Below are 25,164 nucleotides of genomic sequence, written 5' to 3'. Positions count from 1 at the left end.
GGGTATCTTCATTTTAAACATTAGACTAAAGATCCATTCACTGCTAAATGAATTTCACCTCACCACAAGAAAATGAGGTGTGCTGTTCAAATCCCAACCAGAACTCAGCTTTCAGCATGTGTTTAAATTACTTAGGCTTTTTTTGTCCCAAATCCTAATCTACGGAATGGGGTTGATGTTACTATTGTCATGCCTCATCATGGTGACCTGAGGATTAGAGGATAGAAGCAAAATTCTTAGGATCCTGCCTGGCATATAGTAGGTTTTCACTAAATGTTTGCTAAGATTTTTCTCAATCAAAACATTAAACAGATAGGAGTATTATAGAAACAAGCTACTGTTATATTTCTGCCCTCAATACTGTATTGCTTTCACTTTGATTCTACATTTTCGGCCTTTGTATTATGTATTCCTTCACCTTAAATAATTCAATTATGAAAGGGCTGTATATGTTACATTAAAATAATATTTATTATTTGTAATAATTATGTTCCAAGCACTGCTCTAAAGAATCCCCTGCATTAACTCGTTTTGTTGTTATAGCGCCTAATACTAAATTAACGAGTAGCTACTACTTAGTAGCTACTATTATTATACTAATTTTACAGGTGGAGAAACTTGAGACTCTCACATGTTATATAATTTGTTCCCAATGACTTAGCTTGAGAGTGGAGGATTCAAGGATTTCACCTAGACAGTCTAGCTCTATAGCCTCCTGACCACTATGTTCCTTGAAATATTTTTGTTACTCTTTTGTTCACAAAAATCAACTGCCATGTTTTTTTAAAATGTTCCAATTTTAAAAACCTAATTTTTTAATGATCATAATTTTGTTGTATGAGTGCCCTGCACAGACTTAGATATCATGCCCTTTTGGAATTTTTTTTTTTTTTTAAACTGGGGAAAAAACAAACAAAAAAAAGAGCAGTGAGCCATGTTCGTATTTCTTCAAATAACACAATAGTTGTACATAGAAACAAGAACACGTGATGCCTTGAGTCATGGATCTACTTTCAAAATTTAAGGGTTATTTGATTAATCTTGCAAAACTCACTTGGGGAAGGATGTTTGCAGCAAGGCACAGTTCTTTTTGGTTATAACGAGAGAAAATCTGACTTCTCTTTACTGCAGACAGGACAGGCTCTTTTGTGATACTGCATGCAGTGTGGGTAAGCTATTTCAGTAGTCCTCTCTACTTGAGCATTCTCATTTTCATCCAGGGGATCCTTGACAGGGATAAACAATATTCCTTGGGAGAAAAATAAGACACCAAGAGTTTCCAGCTTTTGCTTAAAGCACTGCTTGTTGAAGGAAGGTTGAAGATTTAAAATGAAAAGCACTTCCTCCTTCTCCCAGTTCTGTACTGATCACACTTTTAATATTTGAAAATAACATAGGAAGAAACATAATATTAGAAATAGTTGGGTCATGAAGCTAGTGTTAGCCCTTAAGGAATATTATAATGATGTTTTTGTATATTTCAAAATACACATTGAGTTATTGCCAACCTACATGAGTAGAACAAGACTGTCTAAATATTTATGGCATGATCAATGGCTTAAGTAAAACTACATTTAACCCAGGTTCTCACAATACTGTATGTGACTCTGTCATGACACCATGTTGTACACAGTAGTTACGTGCCTGTCTCTCACTCCCTGGAATTTCTTTGAGAGCAGAATGCTTGGTATTCTGGTTTTTGTTCATTTTCATATCTTAAAGGTCTACATAGTATCTAGCTTGTACTAGGCGCTAACGAAAAATTTGTCGCGTGTATACCTGAATGATTGAAATCAAAATTAATTCAACACACCTTCATGAATAGTTATTATAGGCCCACATATTGTGACAAGGGACACAAAGATGAATAAGTGGGTCTCTGTCCTTTGAAGAGCTCACAATCTAAGGAGGAGAAAATACAAATAATTGTATTGTATGGTGGGAGATATGCTATGAAAGATACATATGAAATGTGGGATTACAGAGGCCCTTGGAGTAACTGTAATGGGCAGTACATTCATATTTTTGTAATGTTATGTTATAAATGTATTCGTGCTCTATGATGTGATACATGAAAGGTGGGGCAATGAAATTCGTGAACTTTCCACCGTGCACTTACACAGTGGAAAGTTCACAAACATAATTGTCCAACTCGACATATGAAATCATTATTGTTGTAACTGCTGTGTATCTATCTTTTGTTGAATGACACTTTTCATTTTAAATTGCAGTTCCAATTACAGATGTTTGATATTGTTTGTTCCACATCATGGGCCAATAAAGACAAATGCTGTGAGCTACCAGGCCTGGTAAGAAATCTTCATTCATTATTTGGTCTGCTCTTCCTTGAAAGTTTCTAAAGTTATCGTTAATTTTCTCTGAAAATGAAATGCTATTTCAAGAAACTCGTATCAGAGATAATTCACTGTGATGATAATGAAAATTACAAAGAAGTTAAGAAGGAGGCATGTCTGAAATCAGCAGGATACACTGACACACATGGTGGGAACTGCTCAGCTCCACAAATAGTTCACATTTTCCCAGGTTTCCTGGTTCACGGATCCTTTAATGTTGGAATCAATTTTTTTTTTTTTTAAGTTTATTTGGGTGACAATTGTTAGTAAAGTTACATAGAGTTCAGGTGTACAATTCTGTAATACATCATCTATAAATCCCATTGTGTGTTCACCACCCAGAGTCAGTTCTTCTTCCATCACCATATATTTGTTCCCCTTTACCCTGGAATAATTTTTTAAGGTGTCCCTAAGCCAAAAGAAATACCTAACAATTCCTTTTCTGAGCTAATTATGTCCAAACCACATACTAAATGTTTATGTCCTAACAACTTGTTTGCCTTATGAAAAAAATAATACACATAAATCGAAAGGAAAAAAATTATATATTTATTTCATTCTTAAATAACCATAATTACTTAATGGAATGCATGTGACTTTTGGGAATGTACAGTTTCTTCTATCTTGAGCACCTCCACCCTGACTTTTTTTTTTCCACGTGATTTTTCTCGTGGTACCTGCTATGACAGGAACATCATAACAACTGCCGAAAAACCAGATTTGCAAATATGTGACATCATCAAAAAAAGTGTTTAAAAATCTAATATTGAAACTGTGAATTACCTTGAGCTAGCTGTTCCAGAAAGTCCACTGGGCGCTGAATATTACTGTTTCTCTTGAGTTTTGAAAATATTCACAGTGCCTTGTGAGTTTATTATGGTGTCCCAGGGCATCTTGGTATAGTTTTGGAATCCTAGTTAGAAGCTATAGAACTTATGCGATGCTACTAGAAAAACCAAAGGTTTTCTCATTATTAATACCACCTGCAATTCCGAGTATACTTGTATATATAAAAGCAGATTCCTATCTTAGGATCCTTAGGGCCAGTAAGCTGAAATGGGTGACATGGTTGAACAGTAATCACGTCTTAATAGTTAAACATGGAGAACGAGCATGGAGAAGCCATCATCAAGTCTAAGAGATCTGTCTTTTTAAGACCTTAGCCCAGATTATCCCATTATCTATTACAGGCAGTAAATTCATGGTGACTATGTTTAAGAAGGACATAATGTACTCTTTCTTCACCAAAATAAGTTTCCAAGTAGACTCTGGGGTGGAATTCAATCCGAGTACCAATGTCGTGCTTCAGCGCAGGGAGACTGGAAAGTGAAAGGGAAAATGCTCAGAATCCGATGGTGTATCAAACAAAATGTGATCACCACTTCTCCTAGGAAGCACCCAGGCCTTCTCAGAGCTTTTCCTTTCGTTCTTATCACTGGAGATGTGTACATTCCATGGTAGGAAGACGGATGGAGACACAGTCAACAACAATGGCAGAACCATTACTGAGTCTCTGATCATGGGAGCCCTGCTGTTAGCCTTACTTCGGGAATTGTTCAGGATCCTCAAGTTTGTATTTCACTCTAGTTGGCTGGATACCAGGCCAGCTATGTTAGCAGGGGGGTTTCCTGTAATGAGCTGAAAGCTTTGACTACTGGCCAACATTTAGAGAAAAGTAAATACAGTACATACTAGGCCTTTGCTCAACAATTTTTTGGTTTTCTGTTGTGAATATTTCGGAGACTGCGATTATTTTCAACTTGATAATTTACTTATCATCTGTGCTCTATTCAGTTCTAACTTTACTTTTCCCCAGTCTTATATAATGAAGCTCATTTTCATTCTCCCTGAAGGGACTGATGAACCCTATGGAGTTATACAGTTTCTTATCCCAGGGCCGCCTTCTTTTTTGGCTGCTACTCCGAATGGGATGTTCACAAATTGTTCAATAGCTTTTAGCAGGTGACCTGTCTTCGCTATATTCCAGGAACTCATTCAGATATATTCAGCCTGCCATTCAGAATCACAGGGCAACAAAGTTCTCCAGGAGAAGAAGAGGGACCTATCTCAAAGTTTTTTGTTTTTGTTTTTTGTATTTTCAGCCACAGAATATGAGCAGTAGTGAAAATTGTTACAGGGAATTAATGACGTGTGTAAGCACCGTTTTTATTTTGTTTTGTTTGTTTGGTTTATTATAGATGCAGTTGTTTTGGTTGACTATTCCAATAAGTTTTCTCCTATCCTTTGAAATGGAAAACAAAACAAAACGATTGTAACACAAAGAAAGTCTGCAAGACCTTAGTTCATAGAGTAATGAACTACACCTGAAATGAACAGCAATCAGGATTTTTTTTGATCAACAAATATTTATTTACTTATTTATTTATTTATTTTTTGTACTCACTTCTGCCTTTCTTTCTTCCTCTGGATTCCCAAGCTGGTTTTATCAACATCCTTTGATAATGATGATTGTCAATGACTCATTAGACACCCACTTATTTTCCTTTAAAGAAAAGATTTTGTGGTCAGGAGGAAATATTCTCTGACTTTCTAGACTAATGTCACTTAAAATTTTTTTTAAAGGGTCTTAAATCAAAGTGTTTTCTCTGAGACCATAAAACCATTTGTATAGAACATCTTGTTAACAGTTATGCTATTTTTTTTTTTTTTTTTTCTCCTCAGAGGAATGAGGAGACCTGCCCAGAGCTTCCACATTCCTGCTCCTGTTCTGAAACCAATAAAGGGGCTCTGGGACCAGCGGGCCCACCTGTAAGTACCTCATTCAGGCTTAAATGTTCTTTCATAATATTTATAGCAGTAGCTTGTCGTGTGTCTAATATGTACTCACCAGTTACTCACTTAATCCATGAGCAAACCGAAGCACAGAGATGTTAAGTAACTTGCCTAAAGAACACAGCTTGGAGGAGCTGCTCTTCACATCCGGGTCTTCATGGTTCCAATAGATGCTCTTAACCACTATGCCAGACTGGCTCTCATATTGCTGTCTAGTCAAGATCTTCCCTTTACAGTCCTGTGATTTATTTTTCAGCGTCAGTGTTTTGAACATTGGCCCCGCTGCTACGATCTGTAAGGTTGGCATAGCCTCCCTTTACCCATTCTGTATCAGAATTTATATGTGAAGGAAGGATTTCAAATTCACCAGGAAAAGTAGCCCATCTGAGAATGAAATTCTCCACCGCTGACTGAAAATTTCCTATAGAAAGGGAGGAAAGGAGGGAGGGAGGGAAGGAGGAATAGAGAATGAGTAGGAGGAGGAATCAAAAAGGGAGGGAGGGAGGCAAAGAGAGAGAGAGAAAGAAAGCATTTTTGTAAAATATAAAATGTTTATAACTACACGATCTGGCTCTTCGAATTTGCTATGATAAATCTTTTGTAATATGTTTAAATGTTCATTTTATATCTAGCCTGCTAAACGGGGATTATCATTGTTTCTTTAAGATAAGTATGATATAGCTGGTCTGTAGCTAGGAAATTACAAATATATCAAGGCAGAAAGACACAGAAAACAGGGAGAAGATGCAGGAGCAAATGAAGAAAGCCAGGCCTTGCAGGAGGAATATTCTGATTCCTGAGCGGTCCTTGCTCGTTGGCTTGCCAGAGGTGGCAGGGCCCGGTCAGCGTGCGTGCAGGAGCAAACCCACACCGACAGCTGGCTTGAAGCATGAAAGTTCACGCCAGGTTGGCCCCACCACCAACACAATTTTCCTTCACTTGGGCACCACATTTCCTGAACTGAAAAAAAGAAAGAGAACCTGCTGAATGCTTCTGAAATATATCCCAGCAGTTTCTCCCTTATCTTTGGCACATAGAACATTTCTTTCAAGCTATGGATGTAGAACCCAAATACTTTTTTTTTTTTTTTTTTTAACAAAAGACTCTTTATCCCGAAGAAGCAAGTGTGGAGCAGTGGTAAAAGCATTGAATTTAAATCCTAAGACTAAGCGGTGAACCTCCACTATCTCATATATAAAACAGCACCCACCTCTTTAACTGGTCTTATGAGGAATTCACAAGATCGTATGTATAAATATTCTGTGTATTGTAAACCTTGAATAAAATGTAAGGAGTGATCTTTAGCTTAATCTGGGAATTGAAAGCAGTTATTTTCAACTATGTGCAGCTTGCTTTTTTTCACCCAAAAGTGTGCTTTTGAGCTTTATGCAGAGTTAATGCACATTGTACCTGCTGTAAGATGCTCCATTATATAAACTACAATTTATGGAGTAGTTTTACTGTGGAGTAATACTGTGGAGTATTTCCCTACTACAGTATTAGCACAGTGAACATCCTTCGTATGTCGCTTTGCAAACATGAGTGAGTGGTCTTGCAATAGCCCTTAGAATCAGATTTGTTGCAAGGTAAGGAAGGTGCATCTTCAACATCAAGAAGAAACCCCAGATTACTTTGCAAGGTGGTTTTCCTAATAGCCTCTCCCCCAGATCCTGTATAAGAGGTCTGGTTTCCCTGCATCTGGCCTGCAAGCTCTGATGCTTCCAGACAGGAGTGTCTTCCTTATCTGGTGACTGTAAAACCCTGTGTCATTTTAATTAGGACATTCCTTTCCTGCAAGTGAGATGGAACAGGTTTTCATTTGTCTCTGAACCATTTGTATTTTTTCTCATATAGATACCTGTTTATAGACTTTGCTGGGGTTTGTTTTTTTGTGCGCAGTTTTTTTCTCATTGATTTGTACGTGGTGTTATGTATTTTGGACAGTATTCCTTTATTAGTGATACGGTTTACAAATATCTTTTCCTGGTCTATAGATTGCTTGTTGTTATTTATAGCAATTTATATTGTCTAGAAATGATCATTCTAATGTAGTCAAATTTAATATTTCTGTGAGCTGTCGTCTTTTGTATTTTTCTTTATTCCTTCTTTGGTTCATGATTTATTTAGAAGTGTCTTTTAAAATTTTGAATCATATGTGCAATTTTTGTCTTTTTCTTATTGATGCATTAATTTTATTGCACTTTATCATGGAAGATAGTCTGTATAGTGCCAATTCTTTGACATTTGTTGATTCTGTGACATTTGCTTTGTGGCCTTTTCTCAAGTGTTACAGATTTTTCCATGTACGCTTTGGAAGAATGAGTGTTCTCTAATTGTGGAGTTTGGAATTTTAAATATAAACATCCAGTAAATCAAATTGTAAATTGTGTTAGGATCGTCTTTATCTTCATTAATTCTTTATCTTTTGGTTACTGAGATAGATATTTAAAATCTTCTTTCCATTTGCCAAATTGTCAAATTCTCTTTCTAATTCTCCATGATATACAGATTGGTTTATAAATACGCAAAAAAAAAAAAACAACCAGAACAATTATGTTCCTAGTGACTTGCTGTGTCAACATTTCTTTTTCGAATTATTTTCCTGGCATACATATATTTTCTTCATCCTTTTCATGTTAACCTTTCATATCTTTATATTTTAGTTGTGTCTCTCAATAGCATATGCCTGGACTTTTTTTAAAATCTGGTTTTATAATCTTTTTTTTTAGAGTTTAGTTCATTCTATTGTTTGTGATAATTAACCTATTTGGCTTTATATTCCTATATCAGTCACATTAATTTGTTCCTTTTTGTGTGTGTACACACACACACACACACACACACACACACCAAGGGTGCCAAAAAAAATGTATACAAGTGGACACTTTGGTCAACGTTGCTCAAGCAGTAGTTCACTATAATCAGAAGTGTCTGGACGCTGATGGGAACCACTTTGAGAACCTCTTATAATTGCAGAAGTCAAACGTGACTTGTGTTCATCTTTTGTTATCGGTATATATGGAGTATTACAATTTTAATACAGTTGTCCTTTCTTAAAATGTGTAACATTTTTTTGGCACCCTCTGTATATGGCTTTCTTGGTTGATTGAAATTTTATTTATTTATTTGCAGTTTTTGGCTTTTTGCTTTTATTCTCATTTTTTTCTTTTTCCCTCCACTAATTTGAAACTTATACTCTCTATGTATGTCCTTTTAATAATTAACCTAGAAATTTTACCAGGTGTATTTCTCTTGACAAAGTAAAAAAAAAAAAATCAAGATTTCTACCCTTCTTTTAACCAACATGATGTTCTTGGAATTTTTTTTTTTTGCATCATTCTTTTTATAATTTACCTGCCGTTGCTACCCAGTATTTTAGTATTTTTTTTATCATCCCAAATTTGAGATTTTATTTTTATTTCTTGTTATAAATCACTGTGTTAAGACTTGCCTATATATCTGCTCTTTCTTGGCTCACATTGTCTGCTGGTATCATTTGTATTTTTTCTGCAGTACATTCTTTGGCTCTTCCTTTAATGGGAGGCTATTGGAAGTAAATTTTCAGTTTTTGTTCCTCTGAAAATGCTTTTATTTCCCATGTTATCAAAAGATAGCTCTGATGGTTGTTACAGAGATAGTTAATTGCCCCCATATTCATTGCCACTGCTTCTTTTCAATAGTAGAACCAAGCAGGTAGTCAGTCATTCAGCGAGGGGCTTGATTTCTGAACATCTATGCATGCAGGTATGGTCTTCTGACTAACTTCTGGCCAGTGAGCGAGAACGTATGTGCAGTCACCCTGAGTGTCATTCTTAAATGAAAACCAAATGCCCTCCTTAACCATTCCCAACAGACTAGAATGGGAACCTGTGGTAGTGAGTTCATGGTGATAAGCAGTGTTCTGGGATATAACATAGTAATCAGATGGAAGCAACCAGGGTTTCACACTGCCTTACATGGTAAAGCTACTCACTGGACCAGTTATCAACTCAGGTTTTAATCTAAGAAAATAATAAACCTTCTATCTTGTTTAAAATTTTTAGTATTGACCTCGACTAAACCACTCAGACTACGTTCCAAACTAATACGCTGGGAGTACAATTTTAGATTCACGATTTTTTTCTCTGAGCATGTTGTAGGTGCTAATACACTGTTTTTCAGCTTCCATTGTTGCTATTGAAAATCACCTGTCAGTCAAACTAACTGTCATCCTGTGAGAAATCTTTTCTCCCTGGTTGTTTCCAAGATCCTTTTGTCTTTTGGTGTGGATTTTTGATATGTTGTTTTCCCATTTTGGAAAATTTGAGACTTCATGAATTTGAATACCAATGTTCTCATTACATTTGGAGTTTTCTTAATATCTCTTTGAATATTGTCTCTCTTCTATCATCTCAATTATGGTTTTCTGAAACTCCAACTAGAGGTACTTTGTAACTTCTAATTTTACTCTCATGTATCTTAACATTTCTTATTTACTTTTTATTTGTATCTTCAGTCTTCATTTTGTGGAATTTCTTCAATGTTATCTCCTGGTGTACTCTATTTTTGGCTATGTTTAATATGCAATTTAAGCTATCCATTGTGTTTATGATTTTGATTATTATGTTTAACGTATCTAGAAGTTATATTTGGTTTCTTTTCAAAACTCTGGTCATTTGTGTAGTCTCTTCTCTTGTAACACTTTCAAAACTATTTTTTCTTTAAATATACTAAATACAGTTTATATTCTTTATCTGATAATTTCAATATCTGCAGTGTATGTGGTTCTGATTCTGCCATTTGTTTTTCTGCTGATTTTACTCATGCGATCTTGTTTCCATGTATATTGTGTGATATTTCTTTTTGGTGTATATTTGAGTTCATATTACTTGAAACTTTCTCTCTGGGAATATTTTCAACCTGTGTTTGAACTATATTCCTCCAGAGAATATCTGTATCTGCGTCTGCTAAACTTCTGAGTATACAACCAAATGAAAACCACCTAAAAGGACTGACTTTGCAGTTTTTTGGGGGTTTTTTTTGTATATCCTTACCAGCAGTGTGAATTTAGTCCCTAGATTGTATGAGACTCAGCTGCTGAGTAATATTTCTTAGGGGAGACATTTCCTATTCCTCCCATAGCTAGTGTAAAATAGCATCTTGGTCATCAACCTTCTAGTGGGCCTTTTTTTGTTGTTTTTTTCTAGCTTATTCAGAGAGCAGCCTTTTAAGTTCTTCAAGTTTAATGAATGTTTCATATTCTATCCTTCCCCCACCTATCATCAGCTCAAGTTCACATTTCGTTGCCTTGTGTGGGCTATAAAATACAAGCTTTGCAGCAAACATCAACCACCTTTCCCATCTGCTCCCAGGGCAGTCTCAGTATACATGCCTGTTGCAGTGGTTTTTCATTTTTTCTTCATTCCTGGTATTTAAGGATTCAGCTCTTAATTACAATAATGTTTATTTTATTTTAAACAACATTAATAAACTTTTATAGCTGGAGGGGTTTCAAGTTTTTTTAATTTGCACTACTGCTGGAACACGTTATAAAACATTTACATATGACCCAAGAGTCAGACTTTGTAAGGAGAAGAAAGCAGCAAAGAAGTGAAAGAGAAAGGTTGAGCTCTGACTCGTTGAGAAAGAACATGTAAAATTGAGGGAAACTATTGACAATTTTAAATACTTAAAGTATAATAAACTATTTAAGAAGTAGTACCCCAACCAATAGGTCGTAAACCCTGTCTGATGATCGACATAGCTGTGATTCTCTTCTCATTCAACAATTTGCATTGTAGTAGCTTGTGCCAACCAAACTTGAAAAGAGTTGTAGGGAGACATGAGCAAAGGAACTATATTCCCTTTGCCTGTACTCACCCTTTCTTATTAAAAGAATGGAATGTTACATCCACAAACATTTGTTAAATTCCTGTCATGTGCTCACTGATGAGGGATTGGGATAAGAGGGTGTCGTGCGGGAGACCCTGCTCGCTGCGCCATTTGTCACGCGGGGTGGCCTGCAGGGTCTCTGCTCCCGCTCCCCACATAAGAACGCAGGACATGATGAGGACAAAAAGGAACACCCACGGAGCCATAGGTAGGGGAGTCAGACCACTATATTCTTGTTGGTGGCTGGGTTGGAGACACAGGGAGCAGGAGCCACACTGTTCGCAACCTTCACTGCACCACTTGCAGGCTCAGCCACCATCTTCTTGCTAGCCCCCATTTTTCTTGCTAGCCCCCATTTTTCTTGCTAGCCTCCATTTTTCTTGCCTGCCCCCATTTTTCTTGTTAGCCCCCATTTTTCTTGAAATAAAAACATGTGGTCAAATACTGTTGACAGAATGCTAAAATTTCATGTATGTCATGCGGGGCAGCCTGCGGGGTCTCTGCTCCAGCTCCCCACATAAGAACGCAGAATATGTTGAGGCCAAAAAGGAACACCCCCGGAGCCATAAGTAGGGGAGTCATATCACTATATTCTCGTTGGCGGCATCCACCTGTCTGCAATCCGCTCTTGCTAGCTCAGCCACCATCTTCTTGCTAGCCCCCATTTTCTGCTAGCGTAGTCACAGCAGTTACATTAGTGGCCAATGGCTCACTGGTTACAGCTGACGGCCAACTAGCCACAGCTGATGGCCATCCAATCACAGTTGATGGCCATTTACTACCTGAGCCAGCACCTTTCCACGTGAGGCCGAGAGCCTGGAAACTGCACTCCTGGTTCTGTCCCCACAGATGGCAAATAAGTTAGAAATTTAAAATGGTCCCCGGCTCTTCTACATGGTGCTTCTGGCATGAATATCTGCGAGTCACAATCATTTAAAATGTGCAAACAAACTTAGAGTTGTGCCAGACTGGGTATGCTACTTGAGATGCATTGGACTTGCTGCAAGAAACAGAAAATTTGACTAACACATTGGTATGATCCATTAGGATATTTGGACATTCATTGTTTGCTTAACAAAGGATTTAGAGATGGATGGCCCCAAGGGAAACGGGGCTGCTCAACAACTTCATAAAGGACCCAGGTTCTCCCAGCTTCCCAATTTGCTTTTCTTTGGCCTGTTGCTTCTTGATCAAAGTGGCTCACACTGGGTAACATGCTCATTCCTAGCTGTAAAGGAGGCTGGGAAAGCAAATCTCTGTCTCGTTAAGCTTTTATAATAGAATTAAAATAGAGAAAGGAGTCGGAATGACACTTTGGTAATCAATCAACAATGTCTGCCACACTGGGGGAAAATATTTGCATCATCTGTAACAGTTAAAGATGTACAAATATACAAAGAATTTCTGCGTATTAAAGAGAAAAAGACATGCATGCAACCTAGTCAAAAACTGAATAAAATAAGTAGTTGCCTTGAGATAAAATGAAAATAGACACACATTATGAAAAGATGCTCAATTATAGTTGTTTTAAGGGAAATGAAATTTAAAATAAGAGTAAGGTATTATTTTTACTAATCAGGTAGCTAAAAGTATAGTTTGACAATATCAGGTGTTGACTGGGACCCTCTTAAACTCTTGGCAGATAAATAAATTGACAAAGCTTTTCTGGAGCAAAATTTGACAGTGTATCTGCATATCCATCAAATTTCATTTATGGTTCTACTTGTTGCTATCTTAAATGTTAACATTTGTATTTAAATATTAATGTTTATAATTAAGGATGTTTAAGGAGGTTAATTGCAGTATTGTCTAAACAGCAAAGAATTGTGGGGAAACCCCCTATATTTCCAATGGTGGAAGAATGGTTTATGTATTCATTGTTCAGACAACTATGCAACTCACTGAAAATAAGTTAGATTCATATGTTATGTCATGGAAAAAAAACTCAGAAATATATAAAAATTGTGATGTCACATATGCAATCTACATACATTATATAATATCACAACTCTAGGTAATATTTTCTATAGATACATATATACACTTGCATAAAATGCAATTTTATAATTGTATTTAAAAAGTCTGGAAGATAAACCACCAACTGATATTGGGGAGAGGAATGAATTAATATGGTTAAAAAACAAGCTGAAAGAAACCTTAAAGATCATTTGATCCAGTCTTTTCCCAACTGACGCATGCCGATGTTACACAAAATGATTTTCAATAGTCACGAACGTAGCAGGGAATAAATTGGAATCACATAGTGAGAAAGTTGTTGTATTTTCAGTGGTTTTTGTATCCTTCTGTTCAAGTGAAAGTGATATTCTCATTCGGGTGTCCATATGACGGTTCTAATACTTATTGAACTCCCTTTTTAACAAAGAGTGAAAGTGTGGGTCAAAAACTCCAATAAGAAAAAAAATTAGCTAAATTTAATAACATGTATAGTATATCTTTATGGTTACCTTCTATTTTTAGCAAGAAATACTTTTTTTCTCACTTGCTGTAGTGGTATAATATTGGCTTTCAAAATTTATTTAAGTGAAATAGTGAGTGAATTAAAATATTCAAAGATTATATATGCCTACCTATATTTACGCTCATATATACAAGGAATGTATATTTGCAAAGAATACATATACATGTATTTATTATGTGTGTACATATATCTATATAAAGAAAAATGCATTAGATAATAGTGGAAATGGTGCATAAATATGGCAAAAATCTTGAGGGGAAATGCAAATAACTGAAGTTACAGAAAGACTAACCTAATTAGCTTTTTACAATGTCATAAAGAAAATTAAATTGTTACTATTTTCACGTGTTTTTTACAGTTTAATTAAATCATCTAATCCAAAGTTGTGGTATAAGCCATACAGTTTTAGAATAGTGGTATATTTTATTATTTGTATCCATCAGTAGCTATAGTCTTACATCACTAAATTTTAAAAATCCTGTAATTTTTTTAAAACTTGAAAGGATTTGGCATCGAAAGTTTGTTCAAACTATGAAATCCTTGGCAGGAAGAGCTGTGTCTGGGCGGCAAGTTTCCAGTTAAGGATCAAGATGAACATATATCATTGCACAACATTTTGGCCTTTATACAAAACAAGAATTACATAATCCATACTATTAAGGACAATGGATGAAATTGACTGCTTTAAGATGTGTCTTTGTGCTAATTCTTAACATCTGTTTGCCAGGGTGGTCCAGGGCTCAGAGGACCAAAGGGCCAGCAAGGTGAACAGGGTCCAAAGGTAATATTCTCTTCTCTTCTGTCTCTCTCTCTCTCTCACACACACACACACACACACACACACACTCACACACACACAACTAAGCATAATATAATTTTGGAGTTGAGTACTATTCATTTTTTTCAATCTAAAGATCCTTACATTTTTATGAACGTTGTGTCTAAGCCTCTCCCCTTAAGGACTTGTCTTTTTTCATCAAAAAGGATGTTTAATAACTTAGTGAAAAGAATGTTTTCTGGGTCAGGAATGGTTTAGTCTCCCAGGTAGTTCTCTCCTACATTTTTGTCTTCCTTGATCTACCACACACACACACACAAAATGTGTCTTTAGGGGAACATTGAATCCCAGGTAATTTCTCAGGTGGAATCTTCTTCCTTCTTTCTTTCCACTCCGTATAATAAAACACACAGCTCAATTTTCCATGCTCACTGCCCAAGGCCACCCAGTGTGGTGGTTCAGGCTGTACACTGTACAAACGCAACCACCAAGAGGACCAGACTATGCCAAGCCATGTCAAAGCACGTGTTTTCCTATTTGCACAAAGGCGCCTTAAAGGATGGCATGAACCCAGCCACCGAGTTCAGGCTTCACCATCTTCTGTCTGGCTTCTAACTGGTCTCCTGGCTCCAGTGGCTTGGTTTCTTAATTAATTCTTCACACCTACCCCCAAATTCATTCCTTTAAAGTTATGCTGGGTCATATCACACTCTCAAAACCTACAATCATATGCATTTTGCCTTGCGAATTCAATTCACCCTCCTTGGCATGGGATTCAAGCCCTTTCATAATTCAACTCCCTGTCTCATTTTCATTGTATTGTTCCACCTGATCTCTCCATCCACCTTGTTTCAATGTGGTTACTTATTAAATTTACATAGTAGTTGCTCTTGGAAAAGACAACATTGCCAAGTTTTAAAAAACATAAAATTGGAAACAAGGAAGCAAGGTAGGAGAGAATGTGGGAGAAAAAGAAGTCAATGAAAGAAGGTGGAAGATAACTACTCATGTACTAGCCAACTCAAAACTCAGGCCAGAAGACATCTCCTTTTTTCATTCGTTTTATTTTCTGAGAGTGTGACACATTTCTCAGGCACAGACTTCACGTATCTTACTTAAGTTCATCTCATATGTGCTACAACGAAGGCCAGGGGTTTGAAAGCTTCTTCTCAGACAGTGATACACTGTGTCTTCCTCGGTTTTACCCAAGGGCAGTGCCCATGAGCTCCTGTAGATTGTGGCTCTCTCCTCCCTACACCGCTAAAATCATGATCCTATTGTTTCTCTGACATTCTCACTGAATGATGGTTCTGATCGTGAAGACATATTAGGAGTTCATAGATGTTTGATGGTCTCAAGGTTTGCCCCTTTTCCCTAATCCATTCCCATAGGACCACTACTGATGTGGTTATTTCCGTGTGGTGATTTTGATGAATCACAGCTGCAAGTATGTAGTGGTTTCAGGAAAATGTCTCGTTGGACAAAGGAAGCTCACATGTCTATCAATGTGGACAGTGTAGGAACAGATCAACTATACTTTTCAAACAGGAAGCCCCAGTATGTATTGATTTTTTATTCTGTGGCTTTGTCTTTCAGTTGCCACAAATAAATAATAATAGTTAAAAAGCTCAAAACAGCCCTATCTCTGGTCTCTTCTGATCATTTTTGTGTCTTACTTTACAGAATAAAATGAGACCACCTATTTTCTGTCCTTCTACTCCATTCTGAATTCCTCAATAATATACAAATGATATATTATTAAACTATTATAAATATTAAGTAATATTTGTAATTCACCTCTATGTCTCCTCCATCATATTTTTTAAAAAATCTATCCCTCTCTGCCATGCTCTTACAACATGTTTATTATAAGAATAGTTTTTATTCAGTGATTCTACCTCCTCACCTCCAAAATAATTAATATTTTGATATATAAATATTCAGAGTACCTTTATTTGAAGTTACAAAAGAACTGGAAAGAATCCCAATATCCATCAAAAGGAAAATGAACAAGCAGTTTTCTGTACATCCACGCAGTGGAATATTACTCAGCAATCAAAAGGAACATACTACTGAAACATGCCACAACATAGACGAACCTCAAAAACACTGCCATGTGAAAGAAGCAAGAAACACAGGCGCACATAGTGTAAAATTCCATTTCTGTACACCCCAAATCATTCGTAATCCACAGACAATTTCTGTTCTTCCAGAAGTCCTGTAAAATTGCTCTCGTTAAATTCATCAATCACATCCTTATTACCAAATTGTGGCTGTGGTTTAATTTTTATCATACTTGAGATCTCTACAGCTTTTCACATGACTGTCACCTCTCTATTCGAAATTTTCTCCTCTTTTGGCCTTTCCTATACGACTCTCCCACTCCATTTTCATTTTCTTCCTAATTCTTAGGCTTTTTCACTTTGGATTATTTTCCAGGCTTCTGTCCCTTTCCTTCGTACATGATTGTCATCTCACCTCTACCCATTTCCTCTTTTACTCTCTCAAGAATCTCCTTAATAACCTCACCCACAAACAAGTCTTCAGCTACTCCACAGTCCATCCCAGCTCAGACCTCTGTTGATCCCTAAACAACTAGACACTTCCACGTGGTTATCCCCACACACTTAAAACTTACCAGGTCTCAGGCTGCACTTCTTGTTCACCCCCACCTTACACCATTTTGCTTTTTCTTCTGTATGGACTATCTCAAGTAATGAACGCATCCATCATTTAAGATGATATCCCAGGGCTGGAAGTCTTAATTTATTTAATAAAAAAAAAAAAAAAAAGCTTTTGTTGGAATCACCAAATGAGAGAAGAAGGAAGAAGACGGAGGCTGAGGATAAGTAGGTTTCCTGGGTCTCACGTTACGGAGATGTGTCGTTTTAGCCAAACCACAACAAGTTCCAGACGATAGAAGTTAAGAGTTGCTAAAGTGAAAGGAATGTCTTATCCTGAGAAGAAAGGAAATTAAACAATGTTGAGGCTAGGGCAGGTCCTTCCGTGGACGCTGAAGAGGCATAGTGTGATGGCAGGCTCATGATGAGGAAGGAAAGGGAGGCTTCCTGCAAAGTCTTTAATAAATGCAGAGGAATGCCCCTGAGGTGGGTGGTTGGCAGTGGTGAAGGTGGAGAAAATGTAGTTCAGCTGGACGGTGTGAGCCTTCACAAACCAGGAGGGTGGTCTCGAAGCACCACCTTTTGAATTTGTGATGGAGTGTGGGAGGTCTAGTAACTCACATAATTGGCATAGCGTTCTTATTTATGGAAGAGAAAAACATAAAGTTGCAACAACCCCTGTGTGTTTACTCTTTTGGTTTACTGATGACATTTTTGCCTCGGAGGTGAATCATGTGAGGTTTGAGGTCTTGTTATTCTATGAATGTTTCACAGCTTAAAAAAAATTATTTAAGGAGATATGTTTATAATAAGTGCCCTAAGCTGAAATATCTTCTGGGTACCAGAGGGTCTAACTTACCTCTGGGATGATTTTCCTCTCTTGTCTTCCAGGGACCAGATGGCCCTCGGGGTGAAACAGGCCCTCCAGGACCTCAGGGTCCCCCTGGACCCCAAGGACCAAGTGGTCTGTCCATTCAAGGAATGCCTGTGAGTGTGTGTCAACTTTCAGATGGGTTTTATTCTTGTCACTTCTCCATGAGTTATAAAGAATGAACTATCTTCTGTGACTTCGTAATGAGTCTCATCCTCTATCAACCTCTACACATAAGAACTGAAAAATAAAAGTAAAGATTGAGAGTTCATTCATTAGTCAATGTTTTGTTCAATGATGGGATCTTTTACAAACACATACAGGCCTAAGGAGTAGGTACGTCCATAAGCAATTTATCTATAGAAAAAAAAAAAAAAAAACACAAACGAAAAAAAAAACAGGGCTTGACAAGTATGGCCCTTTTTCTTGTTGGACTAAGTCCTTAATGGATGTGATAAAATCTAGAAAGTAACAAACGTTATACAAATTTAAGTTATTCATTATGTATTTTTAGTGATTGTAGATATAGAGTCATGAAAGCCTTTTATTTATAATCTTTATATCAATGGGCATCAAAGTGCCATGCACTTAGTGTGCATTTTAGGTTATAAATGGTGTGCTTTTTACAGTCTCATTTCTTTGTAAAAGCTGTGTGTACCATTGGAAACAAATTTATTTCCAGTCAATGATTTTCATTAATCTTACCACAGAGACCTAGATTTATAAAAATAAAACCAATCTCTGTAATAAATATTTGAAGCAAACAGATCCTTTTAAGCCATTTTTAGCAATCTGTACATATGATATATCTCCCTAGCTAAAGTTTTCTTTTCCAGAGTTATTTTCACATTTTAGAAAGCATTAAACTGCCAATTTGTACCATTACTACTATTAAAAATAAGCATTTGTTGAGGTCTTGCTACCTGCCAATTTCTATGTTTGCTTATCCATTCTTATAAATGTCTAGCCAAAGCAAAACAAAATCTATATGGATAATGGTTTGAAAACGCTAAATTGTAAATAATATTGAAATGTTATATTATAGGCTTAGCCATATCAGACTGTATATTCTGTGTTTAAACTCTTCTGATATATAAACGTTCAGCTCCGTAGGAATGTTTACTTAAGTGGTATAGCATATGTGAGAAGTGAAATATGCTGTATTTGGATGTTAGTGGGAAAGTAATTTAATGTTGAAAACGTTAGAACCGTCTGTGGAGAAAAAGGCTAAGAATCAACCTATGTGAACTTAACCCCATGTACTTTTGGATATTCAGGGAATGCCAGGCGAAAAAGGAGAGAAAGGAGAGACTGGTCTTCCTGGTCCACAGGTATTATTTCTGTTTTTTCAGTCTATTGCTCTCAGCCCTAGAGTTTTGCCAAGGGGAAAAAGACAGTAGCTTCTGAAGTCAGCTGGAAGCTTGGCCATAAGTGGTTTCTCTCTTAAAGGTGGTTAATCGTCTGTATTCATTTACCTTAAGCCCCCTCTGAAGGATACTAATAGTCTCAAGGTGAGCCCTGGTAGGTGACATTCCTTTCTTGTGAATAACTTCTGTGTTCTGAATTCTCACACATGAAGGCCTCCCCTTTTTGCTATTAGGTTTGTTTGGAGGCCTTGAGCTGTTTCAGGGAAGCTGGGTGAGAGGGTAACTTATATGCGTGAATCTGACTCTTTTCCTGTCTTTGCTCTCCCTAGGGTATTCCAGGAGGTATTGGTTCACCAGGACGCGATGGCTCGCCAGGCCAGAGGGTAAGAACTTGCCCAAAGGTGATTGTTAGTACAGTAGATTTCTCATTTGTTTTTGACAGATTTCTGTGCAAGGAAGTCAGACCAGGTGTTCTTGTTCATTTGTTTGTTTTCTTTTTCCTCCAGTCTACATTCTGTCTAACCTGCATCTATTTCCCTTCACTAACATCTGTGTCCATTATTTTCATCAAAATATGGAAACTTTCATCAAACCTTCCCAAATTAGCAACACCTGTTTCTGAACAGTCCCATAACCTGAATACACTTTGCACTGAATTGTATGCATTAGTTTAGTAGATTTTCCAGTTTTTTCTAATTCTCAAGGCACAAACCTAAAGGAAATCAAGAATCCTATGAGTCAAAATCTAAGTATTATGATGATCTGCACTATTCTCCATTTATTCAATGTATGTCAACTATTTTTTTAACCTGTTCAAGTGGACAGCGGTGAAAGAAATTATAAAGATGGTTAGGAGAGGGATGACGTAACATCTAGTGTTTGTTTAATCAACATCTTCACTGGGCCAGGTTTGAGGTTGTTTTCCTCAAAGTGTTTATAGCTTATTGGGAGGAGATATCACCAAGTGAGGATTATAATACATGCTATGACATGGGTATTTACAGAGACCTGTGGGAGCACAAAGAACAGATAACTCAGCCAGATTTGGAGGACTAGGGAGGGCTTCCCAGAGGAGGAGGCATCATCGAGGCGGAGTCTCAATGAAGAGATAGAAATTAGCCAGGTGCACATGGAAAGGAAAGCTATTGCAATCAGCGAGAATGACATACACAGCGGAATAGAGATGAAGAGAAGGGGGTTCATTTCCACTATCACCTAGAGTTCAGTTATGGCTGGAAATTAGAGTGCATTGTGTGCTTGTGTGTACATGTGTGTACTTGTGTGTGCACACATGTACACACACTTAGGTGTGGAGAAATTGTCAAGAGATGAAGCTGGAGAAGTAAACACAAAATCACTTAAATCATCTTTTTTTCAGACTGAGGATTTTGAGCTTTAACAGGAAGGCAATAGGAAGTCACCACATTTTTAACAAGGGACGGAGAAGCTGATCTTCCCTAAACTATCACTGACGTAGACATGAGAACAGCTCCGTAGTTTCCCTCAAGACTGAGTAATATGGAGTGGAATCCACTTAGATCCAATCCAATGAAGGACAACACATTTGACATTCAGTTGTATCTTTGGTATAAGTTCACTAGGTTAAAAAACGATTGGCTGGAAAACTTACTTCTCTACACAAACAAGGCCTGTCTTTAGTTCAGGGTAGTTATATCACTCAAGAATAAGGAGATTATTTTTTTCTATAGGAAAGTAGGTGTGGGACCTTAAATTCTTTCCATGCTCTCTTTTTTTTTTTTTACACCAAACTTTCATTTGCTTAAAATCTCAGTTTAATCTCTGTCCATCAAATGGAATTACCCAGTCTACAAAGCATGGCCAGGTGAATGCATTTAAAGGAGGCGTTCTCTGAAAGTTAGATTTATGTAGGCTTCTTGTACATGTGGAAGGACTGTCTAGAAGTATTTATATGTTTTGGCAAAGGGCTTAGGCTAAGATCCTGTGTGGTTACACACCTAGATTTTTTTGTGATTCTTGAAGCTCTGAAAACGGCCATGCTACTGATTTAGTTCAGTGAATTTACTTGATTTATCTGTGCATGGAGTCCAGTCTTGGCAAAGAACTCCCAATTCAAACATATTAGATTAGTGTTGGGATAGTTTGGTTTTGGAATACTTTTTTTTAAAAAACCAATATACCAACACAGACTTTTTATAAATATTTTGCTATTCCTCCAAACATTTTTTTTCTTTTATAATATGAAAAGGCTTAGAGCCGTAATAAAGTGATAAGATATCTGTACATGGATTTTATTTTCTTCTCTCCTTCAATTTGGATGTAAAACTTTCAGAGTATGTCCAATTCCCACTTCGAAAAATTCTTGCTTTTTAAAACTGGTTTTCAGAGGATACTCATTCTTTATAGGGCCATGTTAAAAAACAAACAAAAAAGACACAAAGATTGTGGGACTCCTGTGACCGTTGTTTTTTTAGAAAAGATATCTGAGGGCGACACTATTCCAGTGTACAACTCTTAGGGGTGCCATTTATACAGAGTAAAAGACAAGGGTGCCCCCTAGAATTGTGTAATATGGCTGTCCTGCTTAAAGGAAGGACCATGTATATATTTTTTAATATCTTAGTATCTTATATAATAACAAATCGAGCACATATCTTAATTGAGTACACACTATGTGCCATGTACTATGCTCAGCCAGGAGACCCGTGTCCATCACTGCCTCCATAATGGAAAGATCCAGAAAAGAAAAGATGTTCAATATCTCACAGAGGTAATTTGTAGACCTGGAGGAGATGGAAAGATGGGATGGTGTTAGGAGCATGACTCTTGCCGCCAGGTCAGGAAAACAAATGGGTCTTCCTCAGAGACAGTCGCGCAGGAAGAAAGGTGGGTGAAAACAGTTCTTTAGGTGGTGCTGGTCTGTTAGTCAAATATCTGAGGACTTAAGGAAAGTGAAAGGTTTAAAACAAGTAGGTAGTTACTCAGCAGGATTGTCAAGTAGGACGTCCAGGGCTGTCTTATGTGGTGGTGGGGACAGGTCTAGGACGTGGAGCAGCTTCACTGAGGGCCAGATCCTTCTGGGGCAGCAGGAGTGTCTAGGTCTCTGTGGTTAGGCAGTGGCAGAGAGGTTGCCGAAAGGGTACTAAGGACAAACACTGATGATTATTCCTTCTGTGCCTCTGGCCATCCTAAAAGGCAAACCTGCAATTGGACAGTAACAACTGCGGCACAGAACAGACTGAGAGCAAGCACAGTGAATGATGAGACTGTCTGCTGAAATGCCCGAGAAGCCACTTTCAGAAAACTGCCCAGTGCAGCTTGACTGTTCTGGGAATCCGGAAGCAGAAATAGTGTGTCTTTTCTTTCCTCTAAGCACTTCAATGACTTACAGTTATTGAGCTCTCATTTCCCCCGATCCTGAGTGTGTAAAGCCTACTGTAGTCACAGAAGGAGGAAGCCGGGATAAATCTATGTGACAGTGTCCAGTCAGTGCTTCTAGATCCTTGGGGAGTCTCGGGGGGGTGAGGGAGGGAGGTGTGCTGTGGGAGTGGTAGGCTGTTCCTTACTGTACATTCTTCTTTCCTTTTAATCTTTGTCGTCTCTTGTTGACAGTTATCAGCTGACCCATAGTATCATAAGATGTGATAAATGTTTATTGTTTTAGCAAAGAAAAGAACCCATCGCCCAATGCTAGCACTGGCACCTTGACTATTAGTTTAGGGAAAGGTGAGCCCCTCTTCCTTGGAGCTCGTGCCTCTTGACTTAGTCTGAAAAGAGGGACAACTTCGCAAAGAATAAAAAAGGAGATTAAACCTCTCTAAACAGGGAACATGTTTTGTAATGTTTCTGGCTTATCCTGGCTTTTCCCAGGGGGATCTTTGACTCTTAGAGGCAGCTGATATTCCATCCTGGGCCTGAGTCCATGGCAAGTCCAATAAAAGTTGGACTTCTTCGTTGACCACGTCTCAGCCTCTTGCTGGGAAGGCAATAGAGCACCAGGAAGGGCCACATTTTATAAAGCAGCAGGGAAAGTTCAGCTTTAACAGCTGAATGCCTTTAGACATCCAGCTTTCCTTCTGAGCCATTCTAACCAACCGCATTCTCATCTCGTCTTTCTTTTCCATGATAAATCTTGCCATCCCCTCTCGCCTCTTTTCTTGGTGTCTGTGACTCCACCCTCTACCTGTCATCTTTGATGTCCTCTGTTGTAAGGTGGATTTCTCAGCCTCCATCCTGGACATCCTGGTGGTCCTTAGAAAAATTGGGAAGAACAGTCAAGACATGAATGATAAGCATAAGAGCTGAGAGAGAACATTGAAAAAGAAAGAAAAGAAAAAAGCAACCTCCCTCCAAATCTGACACTCACATTCAAGACCACCAACCCTCTGTCAAGCACGCCAAATAGAAACTTTAAAAAACAGTTTTATTTTTCAATTCTTAGTATGGTTATGTAAAAAGTCAGAGACAAGAAATAAAAATGATATGGAGGTATATATTTTATGGCATCTGGAAGACAGTAATTCTTCTGTGGTACAGAGGGTATTCGTCATTTAAATTCCAAGTAAACTTAATTAAATTGCTTCCTTCCCCCCAGGTTACTCCTCCCTGTATCTTTATGCCATTGCCATAACCACAGCCTTTCTTTCTGATTTATAAAAGATGAAATGCTGTGTTTTTTAAAAACACACATACACACACACATACACACAAAACACGAAAAAACCTTCCACATTTAAATTCTGCAGAACTTGTGAGGTTAGGAGAAGCAGGATGGCCCGGGGTGAATATCCTAGACTTAGACTGTTAGCCAGACCTGAGTTTGAACCCTAACCATATGACATTGAGCCAGTTACTTAATATTTCCAACCCTCACTTTCCTCATCTGTGAAGTGGAAAAAATAATATTTGACTCTGTGGAGTCGTTTTGGGAATTCATTCATATAAAGAATTTCTATATAAAAAATTCAATATTAGCTGATATTAGTACTCACTGTTTTTAATGTAAACCTAATGAGTCAAGACAGTATAATATTTTATAATGCCTGTACTTGACATATTAAGACGCCTTAGAAGATTTTAAAGAACTATAAAAATAGTCTAAAGGAAAAGCAAGTAGTTTATTGTTGGTGTTTAATTTTCTTGGATTCCGTATTGAAAGGACACTTGGAACATGCCTCCTTTTTATGTGTGTTTGATGTATACAAAGGCTATATTTGTGATGAATGTCCCATTTCATCAAAGTGAGTTGGACTTAAAATGTACTTGAGAAATTGAACTTGTGTCAACTATCTGGATTTAATTCCTATCATAATGTTAAACAGTGATGAGAGATTCATCTGAAGAATATTTTGTTAAATAGTGAGATTTATGATAAGTACTCCCTTGAGTGTCTTCCTCCTTCAGAAGAGGAATTATAATGTACCATCCCAAAGCTAGTGGAGAGAATTTGATTTTCTTCTCCGTGGGTCTAGATGGGTTTTTACAAAACTGCAGGAGAATATTCCCATGGGCAACCACAGTGCTGATACTATATGCAATCGGGACGTGGCAGATTATTTGAATAAAAATAGCAGCAACTATTATTATTCATTACTGACAAAATGCAGGTGCTTTCCAAATCTACTATTCTCTAATCCTGAGAATAACCTTGAATGCTAGCCACTGTTACTCCATTTTACAGACGAAGAATTGGGAGCCCAGAAAGTAGACATACTTGAACAATCTCACTCAGCCAGTAACTGTTGGAGCCAGGATTATAATCTCTCTCTTTGGCTCCGCCACTGTCCTCGTTCTTGTAAAATTGCTTTAACAAATAGCACGGTGGGATTTTGTCAAGGTAAAAAAGTCTTCCATAAAGATATTTATCTAGCAGGACCGGATCCCTGGAGATGTCTCACCTGGCATGTTTGGGAAGAACGAACCCAGTTTGGGTTACTTTCTTGGTGATGTAGAAGTTGATATTTCACACTTAAAAATATATTTCTTTGATTACATTATACCTTTTCTTGAATACTGGCACATAAGGGCACATCTGAGGAGAGAACCATTACT

At 37.4% G+C, this 25,164-nt stretch overlaps 1 protein-coding gene across 4 annotated transcripts in view; it reads left to right on the top strand.

Moving 5' to 3' along the window:
* COL14A1 (collagen type XIV alpha 1 chain) overlaps nucleotides 1-25,164 on the top strand; it is a 199,465-nt gene that overhangs the window by 135,715 nt on the left and 38,586 nt on the right. For all 4 annotated transcript variants that reach the window (XM_019716514.3, XM_019716662.3, XM_074317020.2 and 1 more), the window contains exons 35-40: nucleotides 2,232-2,309; nucleotides 5,037-5,123; nucleotides 14,225-14,278; nucleotides 17,788-17,883; nucleotides 19,045-19,098; nucleotides 19,464-19,517. In XM_019716514.3, the coding sequence (XP_019572073.3) occupies nucleotides 2,232-2,309; nucleotides 5,037-5,123; nucleotides 14,225-14,278; nucleotides 17,788-17,883; nucleotides 19,045-19,098; nucleotides 19,464-19,517 (423 nt within the window). The remainder of the gene's footprint in view (nucleotides 1-2,231; nucleotides 2,310-5,036; nucleotides 5,124-14,224; nucleotides 14,279-17,787; nucleotides 17,884-19,044; nucleotides 19,099-19,463; nucleotides 19,518-25,164) is intronic.

The sequence above is a fragment of the Rhinolophus sinicus genome, chromosome 6 (genome assembly GCF_057876585.1).
Source record: "Rhinolophus sinicus isolate RSI-liver-muscle chromosome 6, RSI-T2T, whole genome shotgun sequence".
Taxonomy (NCBI): Eukaryota; Metazoa; Chordata; class Mammalia; order Chiroptera; family Rhinolophidae; genus Rhinolophus; species Rhinolophus sinicus.
Note: the sequence above shows the minus strand (reverse complement) of the source record. Positions and strands in the feature narration are given on the sequence as shown.